A 21,365-nucleotide genomic window follows, 5' to 3' on the forward strand; every position below is an offset into this window, starting at 1 on the left:
TAAGAGTGAAAATGAAGAACATATCTAACGCTTTACCATTCACCAAATCAGCCTCTCATTCTTATTTTTAAAAGGATCTATGGGATAGAGATTGATTCAGCGAGGACTCTGAGGTAAAGATTGAATCGGTTGAAGCGATCTCTTGCTCTATTATTGAGGATTAAGCCGATCAATATCAGAAGCTGTGTCACAAAGCAAGGCGGAGCTGCTCCCATGAGGCCCGCTCGGTGCCTCTTGTGGCGACGGAGGCGATCAGGAGGAAGGTGTGGTGGTGCCGCCTTTGTTGTAGTAAGAGGAGTCTAAGCTCGGATCTGACAAAAACAAGTTTCGTTTTGGTAAAGGGAGAAGATGGATATCGTTTTTTTGTTTTAGTTTTCGTGAAGAGAGATATTGGAAAGTTTGAGAGGTGAGAGAGAACGTGAAAATTTTAAATACAATAGTTTGGAAGTAGACAATTAAAGACAGTTGAACCAGGAAATGGATAGGATTGTGGACAGACCGTGGACAAAGGTCTGTGGACTAGAACCTTTTCTCTAAATATTATATTACGATATCTGTATTGTATCACTCAATACTTTTTATTGTGTTGAAAATTATTGTATCATTGTATCATGTATCGTATTCAATATGATCAATACTTGTATCTGTTTCTATGTAACACAGATAGTTAGTGTATGCTGGCTTTTACTCTATTTTTAAATACAAAGACTCTTAAGCCCACATCACACATATTTATCAAATTAAAATTTTAATTAAACGTGACTAAATCAAAACAAGATAAAATTTATGTCATTATTTATCTCAAATAAATAAATTAAATTCCAAATAATAATTTTTTCATACAAATATCATACACATCAATTTTTCTTACAAAATAATTTATTTTACAACTTAGATATACATTTTTTTTCACATTTTCGACATTTTCGACATTTTCTTTCATTAAACAAACTTAAATTTAAAAAAAAAAATAGTTAAATAGTACAAATATGACTAACATAACTAGTCACCGCATAACTAACGTGTCGTGGCCATTTTCTCTGTTTTTAGTCATGGCACAGATAAAAACTTATTTTGGTCACGACAAGGCATGTGACTCGAGTCACAGCATGACTAGACAAGGATATTAGAGCAAATCACACCAAAATATGGTTCAAAAAATGCTCAATTAATTACAAATCAGGGTCAAGTAGCAAATTATCTATTTTCTATTAATAATTTATGGTATGTTTTATATCATTTTTATTCCATTAATAATTTATATTTTTTATAGATGAGGAATAATTGTTGGTGTGCCCATCAAAACATCCTAAATTATCTATTTTGCCATCAAAACCAATTTCTTTTTTTCTCACTCTAAATTGATATCCTTACTCCCCCTTGTTGATTATATCTGAAAATTTAAGATAAAATTATATTTTTATTTTTATTTTAAAGTTGAAACATATATTTTGCCCATCTTTTTTAGGTCCATTCAGCACTTCAATCTTTTCTTTCCTGAGTGTAGACCAATCTCTGTCACTGTGCCTGAATGTAGACCAAACTGTATTAAGGAAGAGAGGAAGAAGAAGGAGAACTACACTGGATGATTTCAACCTTAACAAATGGATTTCTAACACGAAATGAGTAAGAGACGGGTCTTCAAATCAGCTGTACCTACTCACAAGGGCTTCAATGCATCTCAAAGATCAATATATCCCTTCCTAAATTGTTATATAACATTATTGATAATTGTAATTGATTCCTTGATTTTCACAATATATTGCATGTACAAACTAAAGGCGCAAATTTATTAAGAATTAAAAAATTGAACTAAATGTCAAATGAAATCTGATGAAAAAAAATAAAAATAAAACCAAATAATATCATCAATACTTCCTTTACCCTCGAATAAACCGACAAAAAAAATTACAGAAACAAATGTTTTTTTCTTCTATAACATAATTTCATTATAAGAAAATGACTAATTGTACTTAATTTTGCTCTTATTTAAGAGTTTGATCAAACACTAACAACTGAGCTGATAAAGCTATCGGTATTAATTTACGAAGGAAGAAACCATTCAAATAAAACGATTGAACCTAAAAAGAGGTACAATAAATGCTACCAAAAACGTCTATAAAAATGTTGTAAAATTGCCGAGTGCCAAATCTCCGTTTCAAAACTTAATGGGGGATCTTCTGTCCCTCTCCGGTCGCGGCCTCTCCTCTCCACCGCCCCGGAGTGTAAACTCTAGCGCTCATCTCCTGTTTCTCTTCGCTCCTCTATACCACTTGTTAAACCCTACACTAAACCACACCTACCCTTCCTCCCTCTCCCCGACTCTCTCAGATGGGAAAAAGAAAGAGAAATGATAAAGGTGACGCAGCCAATGACGACCTGTGTAGAAGGTGTTTTCTTCCATTTCACTGAACACCCTACACTATATCACAGGTTTATCTTTTGTACTCTTTATTTCACTAGTTTATAGTTTTGGTGAACTCATTCTTATTTTTGTTGATACTCCTTGCAGCAACATCTATTGATAGTAAATAAAGTCCTTTCCACATTTATCAAGGGCGTGGATTCGAAGTAATATTATAAGCACATTTGATTCAAACCAAGTAACAATGTTAATTTGTAAGAAATTACTTGTTGGCTGACATTTTTTTCTTTAGGGATTCAGAATCAAGCTCCAGAGATCTGAAATTTGGAGAGGTTAAACTATGTTTAATTTTCATTTCCATGGAAATATAGAGTAAAAAATTTGTTTTTTTTTAAATATCCATACTTCAATTTTTGCAAATCAGTCTTTTAGGCACAACACTTATCTTAGTTCAACGAAACTTATTAAAATCATATCGATGAAAGTTGTAAGCTTGTTTAGTACAACTATTACTCAGTTCAAAGTTAAGTTTATGAGCTATTGAGCTCTAGAATCTTACGAGAAACTTTCTAAAATCATTTTAGCCTTTAGTTGCATCTTCTGTAATTATGAGATAAAACAAAAATAAGAATCCAAGGGTGAAATTTTGCCTTTTTGACTGAGCTGGAGCTCAATAAATTAAAATGTTACAATTCACTTTTTGTTCCAGTTCATTGACATCTTTTTTTTGGGTACTTTTATCAGCAAATTGCTAGACTTATCTGTAACTTAGCACTTGGCGTAAAATGGTCTCCAAGTGGAAGTATCCTGGCTTATTCAGCTAGATGTCTAATTCATTTCTCAACTATCCAATAGTAAAGTTCTTTTTCTTATTAGATGTAGAATACAAATTATATATTAGTACCTGCTTGATCTGACTAGAATTGGCCACTAAAGTACTTTACTAGAGCCAATTGTGTCCAAAGTGAACATATAAATAAAATTAAAGAAACAAAAGAATGACAAAACAGAAAGCTGCATGTTTTGCATTAGGTAATAGTAGAACCCTTGACCTATGCGAAAAACAATTTATCTTGTTGCCAGAGCACAAATGTTTTTTCATTAAAAAGAAACCAGAATTCTTAATATACTAAGTGAAAGAGAATAAAAAACAATTATAGATTCCAGTAAACACAGTCTGTGTTCATATATACTATAATTTATTATATCCTTATTTCTGTATTTCAGACTGAGATCACAACTGTGGTATGTGGGCCAAAGGAATTGAAAAGACTGATAGACATAAGTGGCCAGCTTACACGATAAAACGCGAGATTTACATCAATAAAACAGGTGTCTCGGCTGAGGTTCATTGGCCAAGAACAACTCATCGTGGCAAATCTCCTCCTTCGAGGAGGTTCAGAAGTTAGGTCAAGAGAACCCTGTTGAACCTGTCATGCCCCTTGCTTCAGATGTTGCTGTTATAATGTACACAAGTGGCAGCACTGGGTTACCAAAGGTACAATGTTCATTTACTTAAAGGAGAAATAAATTAAAGAAAAAAATTGCCTGCAGCATTCTGTATTTGTTTATGACTTTAATTATGTGGAGATAGCAAGGAAGATGGGATTATTTGGGTATCATTAGAAGGTAATTCGAAAGATAGGTGCATTGAATGATGTTTCCTGTGTTTGTGGCATTTGCTGGCCTAGCCTATATGTGAGATCTTGAGGTTTGCAGGAGGCATCTGAAAACATTTTCTGTATATGTAGGTATTTTCTGTAAATGACCACGAAAAGCTTGACAATATCATACTTCACTTAAAAGCTGCAAAATACCCCCAATACGACATGACATGCAAGTCCTAACTTAATCAGAGAATAACCCATTAGCCTTTTCTTTTCAAAATTAGGTCTACATTGTCAGGGAACGCTATCATCTGCGGAGCTTTTAATCTGGTCCTTTCGTTTTGATCAGATGTACCAGATCAGATTTCGAAATTTGGATCCCTCTGATCTGGTCCGTCCGATCAAAACGAACGGACCAGATTAAAAGCTCCGCACAGCTCCGCATAGAATACTCCGCAGAGGATACTCTCCCACATTGTCAGAGTGTCTCTCCGTGAATGAGGGTTATTTTAGGCATGTAGAATATATTTTTTGTTTTTGTAAGATATTTCTTATTTTGAAGGTCCATATAACAAATTTCCTTTTTCCTTGGATGTTATGCACTCAGTCACTCATGCACATTATTCTATATAAATAATGTCGTATCATGTAACACTAATATTATTTAAATTTTGGTGTAGGGAGTAATCAGTAATGATGACACATAGCAACGTGTTAGCCACAGTTTCAGCTGGGTCTGCTGGGAGAGACCGAATCGTCTGTCCCCGGGGGCAGGAAATTCCTGTCCCCAGAGTCTCTGCGGGTGGGACTCCATTTAAAAACAGTAACAAAAATTAAACCCTTAAACAGTAACCGGTCCCATCCCGGTCCCACCGCGCAGAGACTCTGGGGGCAGAAAATTCCTGCCCCCCGGAGGGCAGACGATTTGATTTCCTGCTGGGATGACCATTGTATTACGTTTTGGTAGCAAGGATGTATACCTGGCATGGCTGCTGAGGTTTTTAAAATATTAATTTTCTTTCTGATTTATATCTAATTTACCATGTTTTAAGTGATGAAAGCTAATCATGATATTTTCCATCATACATTGTTTGTGTTTTTAAAAAAAATATTAGTTCCAAAATTTAATCCATGCAAGATACTTTTTTTATAGAAATTATCTCATTTTAATATTTTAACTTTTACTCACTATATATATTTTTTTCTGGGATAAAGCTCAGAAAAAAATACATGTCTATTTAGTAATCACGCGAACAACAAAATGATTATCAATACTAAATAAATAAATATTGTACATATATCTTCATCAAGCGAATAAAAAAACAATAGTTGAGTTTTAGCAGTATATGATTACGTTCAAAAGATTTTCAATTATATGAAACTTATATACAGCCTGCTAAAAAATAGAGAGCATCTAATATATTTTTTTTAATTCTGACAAATATTTGATCAGTTGTCGTAATTGTTTATTAATGTGTTTTTAATATCTTCTTTAACCATTTCTCTTACCATTTGTAGTTGTGTATAAACAAACTGTTAACCTATTGCTCAGATTAGCACAATTATTAATTAAAAAATACAATATTTATACTAATGGGATTATTTCAGTTAATTAAATAGTGATAATAATCGCGTTGATTTGAATAATTAACATGAATGTATGTGTAAATGTAATGTAGATTTAATTTAATTATAACAATATAATGACAGTTATATTTTATTTAAATTTTGAATGCTGCCTTAAGAATTAAAAAAAAAGTTTTTAATCTCTCTTAAGAATTTGCTTGGTAAACAGAATAAAAACACTTACTCCGTTAAGGATATTTAATATTTAAAGAGGCTCTCTCAATTGAATTTGTTTACAAGATTGACTATCATTTTTAAAGGTACAAACGAAATACGGCACCTGACCTCTACAAAATTTTGAACTAAATATCTGAATGGATTACACAAACTTATTCACCCGTATATATGACAATTGTCATACTTCTACATTTTTTTATTTTCATGATAGATAATTTTAATTTTCATATTTCATTATTAAAATAAAAGTTCCCATATTTAAATATTAATCATTGAATTGGATGTTTTCAGCAAAATATAACGTCATTTTAAAAAATTCCAACAAAAAAGTAATTGTAAAAACTTTGAATATTGAAACTGAAAATTATCATTTTTAGATCTTAGATATAAAAATTTAATTTCAAAATTTAAAGTTATAAATTTGAATGAAATATAGAACATTGTTACTTTATACTATTTGATTTGGTAATGAGAAAAGTTCAGTTCGTAAACTTTTGTTTTTTGTAATTTTATCTTTTCTAACTTCTGAAAAAAAAAATGTTTTTTTAAAGTATGAAATTTAGAAGCATGCACATTAAGTTGTGTTGAATCGATAGAATAATAATTTAGTTATGTGAAGTGTGAAATAACATTGCAATTTTAAAATCTGGAGTTATAATTTTTAAATTAAAAAATTTGAATTTCAAATGGAAACTTCAGATCATATGATTGGAATTTTTTGAAAAAAATATATAAAAATTGTAAAAGTATAATAATTGTGAAGTGAGGGGAGAAAAAAAAAAAAATCCATATCCTCTCATATATCCGATGTAGAATACTCCCAGCCGAATCAAAATAATTTGGTGTATATTTTGAATATAAGAGGGTCAAATTTGAGATATGTGTCATATTGAAACGAAAAACTCAGGACTCATTCTATAGTCTATACGATCAAGTATTGCACTGGATCTGGTTTTAAATAAAAAGGACAAGAATAGGGGTGTCAATGACACCCGTTTACCCGTCTATCCTATCTGTATCGTATTCAATAAGACGGGTATGGGTAAAATTGTTTTTTCATTAACTTATTAGGTATGGGTATGGGTAAGGATTTATTTTTTAATTAGATAAATGGATATGAGTACGGTTATTTTGTACCCGTTGGATAACGAGTAATTATATAAAATAAATTATATCATAAAAAGAATATTATACTAAGCATTTTACTTTTTTATTTGAATGTTTTATTATTTAGTTAAGAAATTGAATTTGTTAGAAGAGATATTTGTAATTTTGATTTTTTTGCATAATAAAAAACTATTACTTAGAATTAATTGCATATTTATATTTTAATTTTATATTAGTAATTGTGATTGCATATGTATGACATAATAAGTTTTGATGATTTATTTGAAAAATTAATAAAATTATTATATTTGTATTATTCGTTATTTGTCCACTACCGTTTCGTTACCCACTAATTTTAACAAGTATGGATAGGGTAGGGTAAGGCAAATTCTTAACGGGTATGGGTAAGATATGGATAAGGTCAATTCTTAGTGAGTATGGGTGTGAAAATGGTTCTACTCTGCCCGTATCGTACCCATTGACACCCCTAGACAAGAATGAATTTTATGCGACTCACGATACCATTTTGCTGAAAAATTTGAAGGTGAAAAAAAAATATATTACAACGTTTCAAGGAAAAAAATCATTTTTAATTTTTTTTTTCTTAGTAAAGTTGGAGGTCAATCCACCAAACTATTTAATATTCTTGTTTTACAATAAAATTTTTTCCTTATCTGAATTTTGAATTCATGACTTCCATTTTTAAATTCTTTTTTCAAATATAAATCACCAAAATTTTAATAGTTTCCGAAATTACAATTCTAATTATTCTTTTCCGATTGAATTGAAGGCGTTGACAATTTATTGTTAACCCGGAAATAAATTACTGTTAATGGTTATAAGCATGACACGTTAGTTCTCAATCTTTTTGCAAAATATACCGTTTCTAAAAGCAAACCAATGATCGTCTCAAAAAAGAAAAATAAGCAACCAATGGTTTTGAACTACTCTTAAAGCGCTCATGTGTCTTGTGACCTGTGAGGTCTATCTTTTAAGTGCATTCAGGCCGTTTGTTATTATTTGTTTCATCAAGTGGCAGTGTTGGAATGATGGACACCTCTCTTTTAATTTTACCCTACCACGTGGCACCTCTCCAATTTCCCCCCTTCAGAGGAACTCAAAGCCTCCAATTTTCAAAATAAAATAATATCTCATTTGACAATTTTAATTAATTTATCTCAGTGCTGTTGCCTGATATTTTCTATCTTTCGGTAGTTGCCCATAATTATTTTTTAAATATCTAATTTTCATCCATGTGCAGCACAAATGTATGCACCCCCTTCTGTCTCTTTTCCTTGAGAACAAATAAATTTCATCTTTCCAAATTCCAATCACTTTCATTTTTCCTAACCACTCATCTAATCTAAGTATTGTAGTGCAATCTTTTTATTATTTTTTTCAATTTTTTATGTCAAAAAATAATTCAAAAGAGCTCTCTCAAAGTGGATGGCATAGAAGATATTTATCATTTTTCTCTCTATTTATTTAAAGGTCCTGAAAATTAGTACAACATTAATATATTTTCTTAAAATTGGTTTTTTATATGTAGAGTTAACATTCATTGAAATTTTTAAATAAGTTATTGTTTTTTTTTTTGCAATTGTTGAGAAAATCTACAAAATATATTAATATTGGGAGATTTTGTGTAATATAATACAACCATTGTGTTGAATGTAACTCACAGTAAAGCTGAGATAAATTCATTGAACATTTTTTTTGTAATTTGTTTTAAATTATGAATAAATTCTTATGCTCTTTCTGTAACTTCTTTATTATTTTAACAAAAGAAAAACAATGTGTCTTCGTGTTTGTAAATTTGCTATATAAAAGTTGTACAAAAATCCTACAACAGTGCAAATACAATAGCATAAAAAAATCTTAATAATCTATTAGAGCATCACCTAAATAAATATAACTATGAAATTAGAAATGAAGCATGGATTGTAATAAAACAGATGAAGGAATTATACACATGGTTATCCTATTAGGATAGGGAACAAGTGCTATAAGTTACAATTTATAATGACAGAAGTTTTGATAGCATGTAACAGTTATTGTAGTTTCATTCGTTAGATTAGTTTGAATAATAAATATGCTACTCACGGAACATCTAGAGATGTGAATTCCTAGTTGAATATATTTTTTATAAATTAAATACTCTAATTCGTAAATACAAGTTAATTGTACTTTACTTCTAAATGAAAATATGACTAACAAGTTTGCAAAAATACATCAAATATTTCTTTTTCATAAAAGAAATTTGTCCCGTGTTCTCATGTAATAAATTAACCATAAAATATTTTTGAAAAGAAGTCATTCATTTTTATTAATAACAAGTCATTTATTTTTTTTTAATGACAAATGTGTTACCAAATTTGTAAGCATTAGTTTGTTTAAAGCTAATAAGTAGGAAGAATGAGAAATAGATAATAATATAAAATAATAAAACATCATAACGTTGGTTTTTGGTGCATTAGTTGGTGCGCTTTAGCAGCTTGTATCAGGGAAAATATCGGAACCGAATCAGATTCGTAAGATGTCCGCCAGGCAGCCGATGGCCGTACAAGATATTTTCCAAAGAAATCAATAAAAATAAAGATCAGGCATTGGGCAGCAAATATCCCAGCTAGATCTACGTTATGAATGGACCCGTTCTATATATTTCACATGAACTGAAGGCTCAGAACAAGACTGGTATTTCGGCTGGAGGCCCTGAACTACTTGCACCGATAATAGATTATAAGAACAGGTCCAATCAAATGTTTGTTCTGAAAAGGGTGGCCCAGAAGCTTCCACGTCACCTGTGGGTCAGTCTAAACAATGGCTCAAGGAGCTCGAGGTCTGCTGAAGTGGCGGGCCCGCGAACCGGATGTGGGAGAAGATATTTCTGGTCCTGAGTTTTGACAAAAGCTTATTTAAACAGGTGAATCTTTATACGAGGACCTCATAAATATTTTATATTTTTATGCACCTCTTCACTCAAATTTTAATAATATTGTATCCAAACTTCTTCTTTATTCCCCCCAAATTTTCACATAATATACATATAAATTTTCACAAATAAAACTCAGCAAAATAAATTAAATCCTAGAATTTGTGGTCGTTAAAGAACCACACATGACTGTCATAATTTTGTTTCATCTTGAGGTCTTTTTTTTTCTAAAACAAAAATTGATTTTCTATATTAACCAATTGACTTAATAAAAAAGTATAAACTGAATCAAAAAACGAGATAAGATAAATAGATAACTATTTTTTTTATAATATTTATATCGCCACTTCATAGTTTATGTAACAAATAACGAAAGACACCTGTCAGTCTCTCACTATCTCCAAAGATATAATTTCCTAATAAATAAATAAACTGACGAGGGTCCATAACAAACTGAGATAAATTGCAAGGTCCAAAGCGAGTGTTGAAGGGAAAAATAAAACTGAGACAAGTGGGTAGGGAAGGGGAGAGGAGAAAGAGAGGGGAGCAGAAGAAACAACAAGGCGGTGGCCCTTGGGTGGACAAGCAGAAAAGAATTCTCCAAATACCAAAATATCTGAAAATATCTACGATAGATATAGATAGAGAAAGAGGGGGGGAGAGAGAGAGAGAAGGATACTGCACCTTACTGAAAAGAAATCGGAGATAAAAAAGAGGATATTAGAGATCGAGATATTAAAGGGGGAATGGTGAAAGGTGAGGAAACGGAAGTGGTTTTAATAGAGGAGGAGAGAGAAGAAGATGTGACTTGGGATCGGTACTTGCCCCACATGCCAGTTAGGGTTTTGCTCGTGGAAGGAGATGACTCGACTCGCCAGATCATCTCCGCACTGCTCAGGAAGTGCAGTTACAGAGGTGAGCTTGCTTCCGTCTCGTATCTCGTCTTCTAGATTTTGTGATTTGCGGGCACGGTTTAATTGGAGATTTGAAAAATTGGGAAGTGTGCATGTTTTTTCCGGCTGGAATTGTTATTCTCATTGCCAAAACAGAGATTGACTTGTTTGCTTTTGCATTTTAGTTGCTTGTCTATTCTGGTAGAAATGTTGGAATGAAACTTGTTGGAATTGAAGTTTGTTCTGGTTATACTAAGATAGCCGTGATCTGATGCTTGCTCCTTTTCTCATTTCTAGACTAAATTAATTTCGGAATAGTAAATGCATTTTTTGAAACTTGTCTTACTGAATTCATTTTTTCATTGTTTCAACCAACTACCTAGTCTATTTTGAAAAATAGTAAATGCATGTTACTTTTGTTGGAAAGAAGAAACATGGTCTATGGCACATATTTCAGTCATGTAGTCTGGACAGCGTTCATATGGAACCAGTTCATAGTTACTGCCTTCATAGGTCCTGGATCAGTACCATGCAAATTCTGACATGTTATGAACTGTCAGATCCGCCCAAATTTGAAATTGATCCGATAGACAATCTGAATACCAGCTTTGCAAAATAAATACTGAAACCTGACCCAGCATAGATGAACCTGAAACCTGACTGGCCCACAATCAAATCTGAATGAGACCCAGTCAAATTTGAACCTGCATGAGCTGAAATTAACATATTCTGAAAATTGGCCAAACCAAAATCCAAAATGAACAAGACCCAAAATCTAATATAAAACCTGAAAATAACTCAATTGAGGCCACTTTATTGTCAACAAACTTACTTCACAAGAATCAGATCTAAACCAGCCTGAGGTCGAAAAAGTTTAAGACTTAACTAACTGCAACCTGCAAAACCCCACAAGTACCGAGTGCGATGGCCTAAGACAGTAACTGACCAGCAACCAATTTTCCAGACATTCTAGCACTATTCTTTTATAAAAATATAAATAAAATAAAAGCCAACTCGCAGTAGTTCATAATGCACAGTTTAAACATTAGGCTAGTATCGTCACTGCTAAATTTTTGTGTAGTAAACTTTCTAATCTCCTTTTTTATTGTTTTTTTTTCCTGAAAATAGTTGCTGCCGTAGCAGATGGGATGAAGGCGTGGGACACTCTTAAGGAGAAATCAAACAACATTGACCTTGTTTTGACTGAAGTCGAGCTGCCTTTTATGTCAGGCTTTGGGCTTCTTACGATGATTATGGAGCATAACATTTTCAAGAACATCCCTGTTATAAGTACTATTTTTGCTCTTGTCGTTTCTTTTTTGAACTCTTTAATTATCACGTAAATGGGGACCTTAGGCATCTTCATTTTAAAAAAAAGTACAATGATAAGGGACATTCAAGATATCCTCATGCTTCTCATTTTGTAAAGGACCAGATAAATATTTTTAGCACTTTCAGTTGATTTAAGAAAAGCTCCTTGTAAGAACTACACTCATAAAAGTTAGTTTTAATCTGATGCAGTGATGTCATCTCATGATTCGATGAGTATGGTTTTCAAATGCATGCTGAAAGGTGCTGCTGATTTTTTGGTCAAGCCAATTCGAAAAAATGAACTGAGGAACTTGTGGCAACATGTCTGGAGAAGGCAACTTGTATGTCTATTTACAGCTGTAACCTAACCTTTTTGTTTCAATTGGCCTTTTATCAATTCATTTCTAAAATAACCTATTTTTTTCTTCTTCTTAGCAGGCAAGCGGGGGAACTAGTGCTATACAAGGCAGCCGGGATGTGAGCCTTGAAAATTTGGAAATAGGGGATAAGATGAATATTGAGAAAATATCAGGGGGGAATGAAATTGCTGAAAATTTGGAAAAAAGTAACGAGCTCAGTGAACAGCGAAGTGATGCTCAAGTTAGTACTCTATTAGTCATAGTATTGTAATATTGATAATTATGCTAGTCACAATTGTAGTAAAGGAAGCCTCTTTGTCTCTGGCCAAGAACAAAATACCTCCTACTATAAGCAAACACCATTCTCTAATTTAACCAAGTTATACCTTTTCGATTTAGCATAATCTAAGACTCCTGACCAACATACATAATTTTAATGTACTTAGTTTTGTTAATTAATGATAAAAAAATTGTATAATATTTGGACTAATTTTTTTTTTTTTTCTAATAGAGCTCATGTACAAGATCAGATGCAGAAGCTGAAAGTAAGCATCTGCAAAATAGGAACTTGGATTTATCTATAAACATGTCAGCCCTAACTACGGTGTCAGGACCATCTGGTGCGAAGATTTCTCCTCACACAGTTGACCGGCCAAAGCATGTGAGCCTAGAAATAGGTACCCATCAGAATGAAGAGCATCTGGAGCTGTCTCTGAGAAGAACCGAGTACCAGGCCCCACTGAATGAACAGAAGGAGAGTGAAGAGAGGAATAACAAGCTGAATCATTCCAACTCCTCCCCCTTCTCTCTGTTAGTCTCTTTCTTTTTCACCGTTTTTTCACAGTTATCTAATGAGGCCTTTGTCTTGATTCCTTTGTAAGTGAATACCAAAACACTAAAACTGTCATCTTTATTTGTACAGGTATAACTGCAGATTGAGAGTAACTCCAGTTGCCACAGCTGAACTTACTGAATGCGTCAACCCAGTATCAAATCTGGATCTGAACCTTACTTCTGATGATACTAAACCATCAGCTACTCCAGTTCAAGACAAGGCTACACTTCATTCCACCCTCATCAAATCTGTACCTGTACCTGTTCCAACTGGTGGTTTCCCACTCGATCAGCTATTTAGTAGCTCTATACCCATGCCAGCACCGGAGAACAACCAGGTTACAGAAATTGAGGAGGAAGAAGAAATGACCACTGCTCCTGGCTTTGGGGACCCACAGGTGGAGGAAAATAATAAAGATACGAGGAAAGGGGTTTGTGATTGCAGGAGCAGCAGTGTTTCAGTGTCTATTGTAGGACCTGCCATGCCAAGTATTGGCAATGCATGTGTTAGTAACAATGAAGGATTGCGGTCCCTGACTCAGAGAGAGATAGCCTTGAACAAGTTTCGGTTGAAGAGGAAGGAAAGATGCTTTGAGAAAAAGGTACATATCTGTTATATTCATTATTGCTACATACTGATTCTGAACCTAATCAGTATGTGCAAATAATACCAACATGCTTCTGCATCTTGGTACTGAATCATTTATATCCATGTCATACCAATAATGGCATCATTTTTGGTTGCACTAAAATCTTGTCTTAATTGACTGATAGATACATGTACTAATATTGGGCTTGTGACTGGGCTGCTAACTACAAATTGTAGTAATCAGCATGTGTCCTTTCACCTTTGGTTTATGCAACATCTACATATTGGTGTCTGTGCTAGTAGTGCATTTGACTGGTTCGATACCAGATCAGGAATAGTGTGTTGCAGTACCTGATTTCTCACATTTTGTATTTATATTTGTATCTTACAATAGAGAACTTATTTGTCAGGTACGGTACCAGAGCCGAAAACTTCTAGCAGAGAAACGGCCAAGAGTGAAGGGTCAATTTGTACGTCAGGATCAACTGGTACAAGAAGCTGGACTGAGCCATGGCATGAGATAATAGTTTTCAAGCAAAAAAGTTTCAGAATTTTATCATGTAAACTATGCACTAACCCCAACAGAGGAGAGATTGTGCCATTATTTTGTAGATTGACCGTAGAATATAGTGACATCTGATTGCTTATGCATGCTATATAATATTAGGAGCATTTGGTATGTATGTTATGAGCTTTGAATAGATTGCTTGCATTTTTTTCCTTATGTTGAGGGTGGGTGTTAGTGGAATATGTATAGGCTTTGAGTAATGCTATTTATTCGGTTTGTTTGTTACTAAATTACCAGTCTGCTGTTTGATTGAAGCATGGATAATTAATTTTCTCTGTAAGGGCTAAAATTTATTTGTAAAAGCCCGTCTTGTATATTTCTGAACAAAGAAAGCAGTTTGTTTGACACTTAAACTACAATGTATTCTTTAATATAATTACTTCCTGCATCATTGTTATAAGAATTTTCTACAAGTGCTAGTTAGAGTTCTAGAATTTTAGGTGAAGATCAAACAATTGCGAAGTTGCCTATAACCTTTATATGAGCCATCCTCTAATGGAAGAGGGCTGTCCGATGGCCATCGGATTACTTTTGTGTTCGATGGGTTCTCTTATCGTCAGATCTGTTTTAGAATTTGTGTACGGATTTTAAAGTAGATGCGAAATTGCGAGCGCGAATCATAAAACAGATCCGACGGTGAAATAATCCATCGAACACAAAAGGTCCGATCCCTCCTCTAATAATTGAATTCTCCTCTAATAATTGTGAATTCAAGATTGTGAGAATTGTAGAGGAACTGTAGAGGAACTGTACCGTACTTTCCGGAAAAGAGATGCTTTATATTGCTCTTATCATGATGTAGATAATTTAAAATATAACTGAAAGGTACCGGAAAAGAGATGCTTTATATTGCTCTTATCATGATGTAGATAATTTAAAATATAACTGAAAACTAAGATACTGGTATGTAAGAAATAGAGACAGAGAAGCTGGAATTGAATTTTATTGCTTAAAACTTCAACGACACGAGTGGTGTAACAATAATTCTGTCGTTCTTGAATCCTTGATATAAAATCTTTACCGTATTTTTTTTTTCTTTTTTTCTTTTTTTTGATGATTTTGTCAAGAACTCTAGCGTCATAACTTTTCTTCCAAAATAATATTTCAAAATCTAAGGAATAAAACTATAAATTAAGAACAATAAGAATTGATCTTGATTTATATTATGAGAAAGATGCCTGCATATTTTACAAAACATAAAATATTATAATTCGTATTATGAGAAAGATGCATACATATTTGATGTGTTTGTAACTTTTCTCTCTTTTAGCATTTTCATGATTGCTTCCGCGCTGCTTTTCGCTGCAGTTAGGCCTCCGTCAAGTATAAAGGAATCACATTTTACACGTCCCTAATACACTATTGTAAAGAAATAGATAAGTTCAAGACTTGTGATTTTTAAAGGTATAAAATGGAAATACTTAAAACATTCTAAGGTGAAGTTTAGCCTTTTAGGTCCATTAAACTTAGATTTTGACCTCTTTTATCCTTACTTCTGCTATCATAGTATATATTGACAACTAAATCATTTCCTTGATCAATACATTTTCGGTTTTATTTTAGTAAATTATTAACATCAAATACAGATGCTCTTAAGAGTGTGGCTACTGTACTATACACAGCACAAATTGATCCGTGCAATGGATTATCATTGCATTTTCAAGATCCGAATAGTCAGTCTGAACCTTTTAGCTTCAGCGTGATCTACATACCAAAATGTATTTCTAGATCAAATTTTATGTTTTTTTAGAATTTTTTTTTCTATTTTTTAGATAGATAGAAAATCATTTGATCTAAAGTTTCTAAATCAAATTTTTCTATCTAGTATCAAAGTACATTGTCATATGAAAATCATGTTGAATAGTTCAGTTGATTGTTTAAACTTTGTAAACAAATATATTAATTCATAGTACGGATCAATATATGCCTAATTAGGTATTTAGAATAAATTACACAAATAGTCTTAAAATATCACTTGTTTACCATTTTTGTCCTTAAAGCATCACTCGTTTACTATTTTGGTCCTTAAAAGTTATAAAAGCATCCTTTTGATCCTTTTTCGTTTTTAGTTTGTAACATATTAGTCCTACAATTATGAACGCTGAAATAAAATATGTGCATTGATGTCGTAATGGTGTATAGGGTAAGATAAACACAACTACTATTATTATTCATATTAATGACACGCAATTAATTCTAGAATCAATTTAATCAATACTTGATGCCATGAATATAGAGTGAGTCTATGGTACTATGCATATTACGATTTGGCACCGTACTACGGCTCTATATTCGAGTTTTCAAATCCTAACGGTCGATCCGAACCGTTCATCTTGTTCTCCATATTAATATGTATTTGGAGACCAAATTTTACATTTTTTAAAATTTTTTTACTATTTTTTTAGATTTATTGAAAATCACTGTTTTTGGATGGTCCAGAATTTTCAAATCAAGTGATTTTCTAAATATCTAAAAAAATAGTAAAAAAATTTCAAAAAATGTAAAATTTGGTCTCCAAACACATATTAATATGGAGAACAAGATGAACGGTTCGGATCGACCGTTAGGATTTGAAAACTCGACTATAGAACCATAGCACGGTAACAACCCGTGATATGCATAGTACCATAGACTCACTCAATAATTATATTAGTACCAAGTTATTTATATTGTTTGACGACTATATCCGCAATAGTTTGATGTTAAATATTATATTGTTTGAAATTTTTTAAATTTGATATAAATAAAAACTTTTAATAATCAAAATTATATATTTTAACTTTTAAGAAGTTAATGTTAAACGACTAATTAAATGGCAAGTTTCTCATTAGAAGTTCAGGATAGTATACTAATCATCTTCTCTATCCGTTAATAAAAATTCACTAAGCAAGCACCTAATTTAAAACAAAAAACAACAGTTATACTAATAAAAGACTAATGAACTAGTCTTTAATTTAATAAACAAAGATAATATTCTCTGTGTAGAAAATTAAATGTTTGAAACTCGAATAGAGAATTCCCGAGGATATTAAACTAGCTGGACTCCCAACTATTAAAAAAATAAAAGACTGGGAACCAAATCCTCTGCCCACATATGGACAGAGAAATCCTGCCCACCATTGAGTTTAGCCATTCTTAGCTTGACATATGACATTTATCTTTTATGTCATTAATTAATGAACATCTTTGTATTCAATAAATATATTATAGATAAATTAAAAAAATAACTTACCAAACTAAGTATTTTTCTTTTCTGTTCCGTGACTTCATCTTTCATTTCAGAAAAATATTTTTATATATGTTAAAAAAATATAATCCTTGTTTGCTTCATTCTTAGAAGGGATTGTTAATTATTTCAGGTTTTGAAATAAAACTTGTAGAATGAAAACAAAAATTGTGAAAGTTGGTCAGGTGACTTATTAGCTATGTTACCCTGACACTCCTGGAAACCCATCGTACCCGTGTCCGACACGTATCCGACACCGACACACCTCCGATACGGGCACGATACGTATCAGACACGCCAGCTGGCGCGTCCCAACCATCTTGATACGGTCTCCGATACGGGTTGACTCGTTGGGATACGCCTCTGACACGAATGGACACGTCTGCGATACGTTTGGTTCACGGTGAACCGCACATACAACCCTCACAGCGCATGGTCCACCATGAACCGCGCAAAACCAAATTAATTTTGTGGCTGAGGGGACTCGAACCCAGGACCTATCACCCCATATCAACAGCACATTACCACTATGCCACTTTGTGTTTGTGTTATGCTGCAGTATATATTATATTTATGTATACTAAGCTATATTTTAATATGTAATTTATATAAAAAGAATTAATAATATAATTAAAATAATAAATATATATATATAATAGGCGTGTCGTATCCTTGATTTTTGAAAATTGCCGTATCGCCGTATCCGTGTCGTGTCTGACACGATACCCGTACCCGTATCCATGCAACATAGCTTATTAGTTATCACTTTGATTCCACCAAATTTATAGGAAAAAAGAGAGTAAAGTAAACCGAATAGATGGTATAAATAATAAAAAATAAATGACAAAACTTTAAAATAGCAGCTCAAGTTTTGAACTTTCATCCTTACAAAAACCTACAAAATGCTGAAAAATTGAAAATCTTTCTAATGTAAGAATCACCATTGTAACACCTTTATCTCCAAAAAAAATAACATGGTACCTTATTTTAATTGAAACTTGTACTGAATTATTATTTATTAGAATTTTTATATTTTTATTTGTAACTTTTAACAAAAAAATTTCATAATTTTTTTTTAATAATAATATGTTATTTGTAAAATCCGACAACATAAAGTAAATTTTTGATTTAATAATTTTCATCTTATGATTGATAAATTGGAAACAAAACATGTAGATATATTTTTTATAAGATACTAAAAGACATGCAGATATATTTTCTATGAATAAAGCAAATAAGGATTAATTAGATCTTTGTATTTTACTAAAAAAAAAAAATCTGAAATGGAAGGTGAATGACAGAAAAACAGAAAAGAAATGTTACTCATTAGTTTGGAAAATTATTTTCTTAATCCATACATAATAAATTAATTAAATAAAGATCCTCATTAATGAAATGAAAGAGGGATACCATGTGTCAAGTAAAGATTGGTTAAATTCAATGGTGGGCAGGATTTGGTTCCAAGCAAGCACTACTAAAGGCCACATAATTCGGCCCCATAGAAATATTATATGAAACCCTTTAACTATATCGCACTATTTACACACCACACTCGACACTCCCCTCGGCCTCATGCGCTCCATCCAACCCCTCTCAGAAAATCCTAACCTTGGCCTTTTTAAGTTTGAAAATTGAAATACACCATCCCCTCGGCACCTCCTCTCTCCTTCCATCAATTACATACAACCAAACAAACCGAAACCAAAATTAAGTTGTATATACACTACCACCATCCTCATCATAAGCATACACTAATACAGATCAAATCATATTAATAACAAATGGAGAAGAAAGTAATTCCGGGGTCTTCAAAACCTAACTGTTTCCTTTGCTCATGCATCCTCTTGCTCTTAATCCTCACTGGCATCACAGCTCTGATTGTTTACTTAGTTTACCGGCCCTCGAAGCCTCACTTTTCAGTGGCCCGTCTGTCAGTCTTTGCACTGACAAATAATGCATCGTCACAATACCCTAACCTCCTCTGCACCTCCATGCAGCTCACCTTTGTCTTTAACAACCCGAACGACCGTGTCGGTGTTTTTTATGATCGTCTGACAGTCAACGTGTATTATCATGACGAACCGATCACGCCTCCTGTGTCACTTCCACTGATCTTTCAGGTATATTTATGATTTCCTCATTCCTTAAAATTTTCGTTTCTTTCATTATAAAGGGCCCCGCTTACACCCAGCTCATTTTAGATACTATTTTTGAGAATTAAACATGTATGTGTCTCTCTGAAGAGAGATGAGAGCTCGTGACACTGAACTTAGTCCAAGTTTCTTAAACTTTCGTTTTTTACCCTTAACTGTTGACTTTGTGGTATCTTAGTCAAGATCAAAACTATCTGACTATCTAGTGTTTATATGACAATCTATATGGATTTATGCTGACACACCGCCAAAGACAAATTTAATAAAAAAATAATAATCAAGTCTGTGAGAGAAATTGTAAGAAATTAGAACATTACAAACAAGGCTAATTAATTAATTAATCATGGCATCCGAACTGCTACCAAAATTTTGAAAAAAAAAAAGAGTTCATGGCATCCGAAGATGGGTGATGTTAGAAATAAAAAAATAAAAAATCACAAGGCCATTTCAATTAATTCATATCTAATATAGGAACCAGCTGGAACAGCTGCATTATCACCAGTGCTTGGGGCACCAAGCGTACCAGTATCAGGCGATGCCTTGACCCAGTTGATAGCAGATCGAACCTACGGAGTTGTAGGGCTTAAAGTGGTGGTGTTGGGTCGGGTCAAGTTCAAGTCAGGTCCGTTTAAGAGTGGGTGGTCCATGCTATATGTTCGATGCGATTTGGCAGTCGGATTGAAGAAAGGGGGCACCGCCACAGCCGTGCCATTGCTCAGTGAACCTAAGTGTCAAGTTGAGATTTAACTTTTACGTTTTTTTTAATTTATTTTTATGTGTAATTGCTCAGGAAAAACAACTGAAACTTAATTGTGTTTGCTGAAAGCTGCTTCTTTTTAACGGTGTTGCTTGATCAGAATCAGATTCCTGGCTATCATTTTTCTTTTCTTAGTCAATGATTCCAAAATGCTAATTAAAAAACGCACAATTTAAACTTTACATAAAGAGATATAATTGTGACAATAAAATGTTCATGGTTTGTTGGTTAATAACTTGAGTCCGCCTACTTTGTGTCGGTGGCATTTCAATGTAAGTTTCACTGATTGCAAAATCTATCAAATAGACTTCAAACAACAAATTCACACTGTCCCATTTAGTATCAAGCCAATCAGTAAAAAAAAAATTGTTTAAATTAATTTTAATGTATTTATTTTTCACCATTTTTTGACAGCTTGACTTGATAGTAAATGACATTGAAAATTTATAAATTTTACATGTTACTGAAAATCTATAAATTTTACATGTTACTGAAAATCTATAAATTTTACATGTAGACGCATCACTCGTGAAGTAGATTAGTTTGAACGGTTTAAATTTGTCATTTGAAACTTATTTAATAGATTTTAAAATTAAGCCGGTGACACTTAAATTAATTGAAATGCACCCATGACATAATAGCCGTACTCTAATAACTTATAATTACCACTATAGACATAATAATACTCCACTGCCAACTTCTTGCATAACCAAAGGTTTTTTTTTTGGCAAAAGTGGATATATATAACTAAAGGTTTCTATAATTTTTGTTTGTTTGTTTTGTTTACAAAGAATGCCGCCCTGTTTCCAGTAACGGAAACAATACACAGTGTATCCTTACATCAGCAAACCATCATCAATT

The 21,365-nt window shown here is 32.7% G+C and overlaps 2 protein-coding genes and 1 long non-coding RNA gene across 5 annotated transcripts; all 3 read left to right on the forward strand.

Annotated features, from left to right (window-relative positions):
* The first annotated feature begins 2,103 nt into the window (after positions 1-2,103).
* Positions 2,104-4,950, forward strand: LOC144567564 (uncharacterized). 2 transcript variants are annotated; one of them, XR_013515444.1, is made up of 5 exons: positions 2,104-2,433; positions 2,658-2,737; positions 3,110-3,219; positions 3,593-3,863; positions 4,653-4,950. It is a non-coding gene; the product is annotated as an uncharacterized LOC144567564 (long non-coding RNA). The 2 variants fall into 2 exon arrangements; XR_013515443.1 differs by lacking the exons at positions 3,593-3,863; positions 4,653-4,950 and having other exon boundaries at positions 3,110-3,578.
* A 5,251-nt stretch (positions 4,951-10,201) lies between these two features.
* LOC144567275 (two-component response regulator-like PRR95) lies at positions 10,202-14,721 on the forward strand. Of its 2 annotated transcripts, none has more exons than XM_078317375.1 (7): positions 10,202-10,729; positions 11,836-11,997; positions 12,229-12,359; positions 12,454-12,618; positions 12,889-13,187; positions 13,300-13,813; positions 14,211-14,721. In XM_078317375.1, exons 1-7 carry the CDS (start codon positions 10,561-10,563, stop codon positions 14,322-14,324), a joined length of 1,554 nt encoding a protein of 517 aa, XP_078173501.1. In that variant the 5' UTR covers positions 10,202-10,560; the 3' UTR covers positions 14,325-14,721. The 2 variants fall into 2 exon arrangements, with proteins under 2 accessions (XP_078173501.1, XP_078173502.1); XM_078317376.1 differs by having other exon boundaries at positions 10,231-10,729; positions 12,457-12,618.
* A 4,510-nt stretch (positions 14,722-19,231) lies between these two features.
* On the forward strand, positions 19,232-20,609 carry LOC144567331 (NDR1/HIN1-like protein 1). Its single transcript, XM_078317437.1, has 2 exons — positions 19,232-19,714; positions 20,219-20,609. The coding sequence occupies exons 1-2, from the start codon at positions 19,376-19,378 to the stop codon at positions 20,492-20,494; spliced, it is 615 nt and encodes a 204-aa protein (XP_078173563.1). The 5' UTR covers positions 19,232-19,375; the 3' UTR covers positions 20,495-20,609.
* Positions 20,610-21,365: the final 756 nt, after the last annotated feature.

This window comes from Carex rostrata, chromosome 16 (genome assembly GCF_964058835.1).
Source record: "Carex rostrata chromosome 16, lpCarRost1.2, whole genome shotgun sequence".
Classification (NCBI taxonomy): Eukaryota; Viridiplantae; Streptophyta; class Magnoliopsida; order Poales; family Cyperaceae; genus Carex; species Carex rostrata.